This window comes from Trypanosoma equiperdum (assembly GCF_001457755.1).
Source record: "Trypanosoma equiperdum strain OVI genome assembly, contig: ctg_687, whole genome shotgun sequence".
In the NCBI taxonomy this organism is placed as follows: Eukaryota; Euglenozoa; class Kinetoplastea; order Trypanosomatida; family Trypanosomatidae; genus Trypanosoma; species Trypanosoma equiperdum.
Window position 1 is genome coordinate 43,636 of NW_027124628.1, and position 1,204 is coordinate 44,839.

The 1,204-nt window shown below is 40.9% G+C and overlaps 1 pseudogene across 1 annotated transcript in view; it reads left to right on the forward strand.

Annotated features, from left to right (window-relative positions):
• The window catches only part of TEOVI_000320700:pseudogene, a 781-nt pseudogene extending 511 nt beyond the window's left edge, over positions 1 to 270 (forward strand). Inside the window, exon 2 of the mRNA in view lies at positions 46 to 270. Within this exon, the coding sequence occupies positions 46 to 270 (225 nt within the window). The remainder of the gene's footprint in view (positions 1 to 45) is intronic.
• Positions 271 to 1,204: the final 934 nt, after the last annotated feature.

Genomic DNA, 1,204 nt, shown 5'->3' on the forward strand with positions numbered 1-1,204 from the left:
AAGGAAAGCACCAACGATACAACCGATGTTGAGTCGAATTTGGAGGACGGTAAGGAGAATGTGACCTCTCCTGAAGAAGAAAGCAGGGGCGCTCCACACGGTACCGCGGTTTCTCTTCTTGAGGAAAGAAGCCCGAACCCTACTGACAGAAAGAACCTAACACGTAATCACATCTTAACTCTATTTGCTGGAAAATTTTCAAGCAATTCTCAACTTGTGTTGAATTTAAACAATAAGATTATGCTTTCAACGTTATTTTGCTTGCTATAAAAAAAACGAGAGATAAACTAGTTTGCTAACTGAAAACAATCCAAAACCTCTAACTGTATTGCCGCTGTCCACGTACATATATGTTTATATCACCTATGAGCACCCAGTGGGTGTGTTCCAACATATATTTCCTCCCTATTTTGCGTACCCTTTTCATTTCGCAGGCACCATAGTGCTCATAACATCATATGTTTACAGATACGCCGAAGTTACTCTACATAGAGTAAGCGTACAAAACATATAACAGAAGGGGCTGCGTAATTAGCGATACTGTTTGCCAGTGACGTAACACAACAAATACTTGCTATGTACCCACCTTGGACAGAGGCACGGGTGGAGTCGTGGACAATGTGTTGTGTGCTGCCGTTATCGATCAGTTGTGGCGAATGGTTGAACATGTACACTGTGAGTAAAGTGCCCCCTATAATACCTTTGTGAAACAGGAAAAGGTGTTTTAATGCATAGTAACCCTTATTGGTGGGTTGTAGTTGTTTCATCAAAATTTGTGTTGTTGTGTATTATATTTTTATTTTCCAAAACAAAATTTTATTGGTATTAGTGTGATAGAAGATCAACTAATGGACAAGCAGGAAATGTTGATTCTGTTATTTTCTTTACTGTTTCTTCGCAACCCAGCGGAAGCTTTCGAATCGCGTTCGTATGTAAAGCCAGATGGAGACCCGGACTGCACAAATTTGGTAGGTGTTTCTCATGTTCCCTATCATTATGGTATGGCCCATTACGCACGGGAAAATTGCACAAAGGTCAATGCAAAGAGGGAGACCTCTCATAATAAAGAGCAGACGGGCAACTGCACTCTTTGCGTTGGTCACTACATCTGCCGTTCTCTGTATAAATGTGTGAGTAAAGACTTTGTCAGGTTTTTTGGAAATGGTAGCCAGGAAGAACCCACAAGCGAAGAAAAAAAGGACAA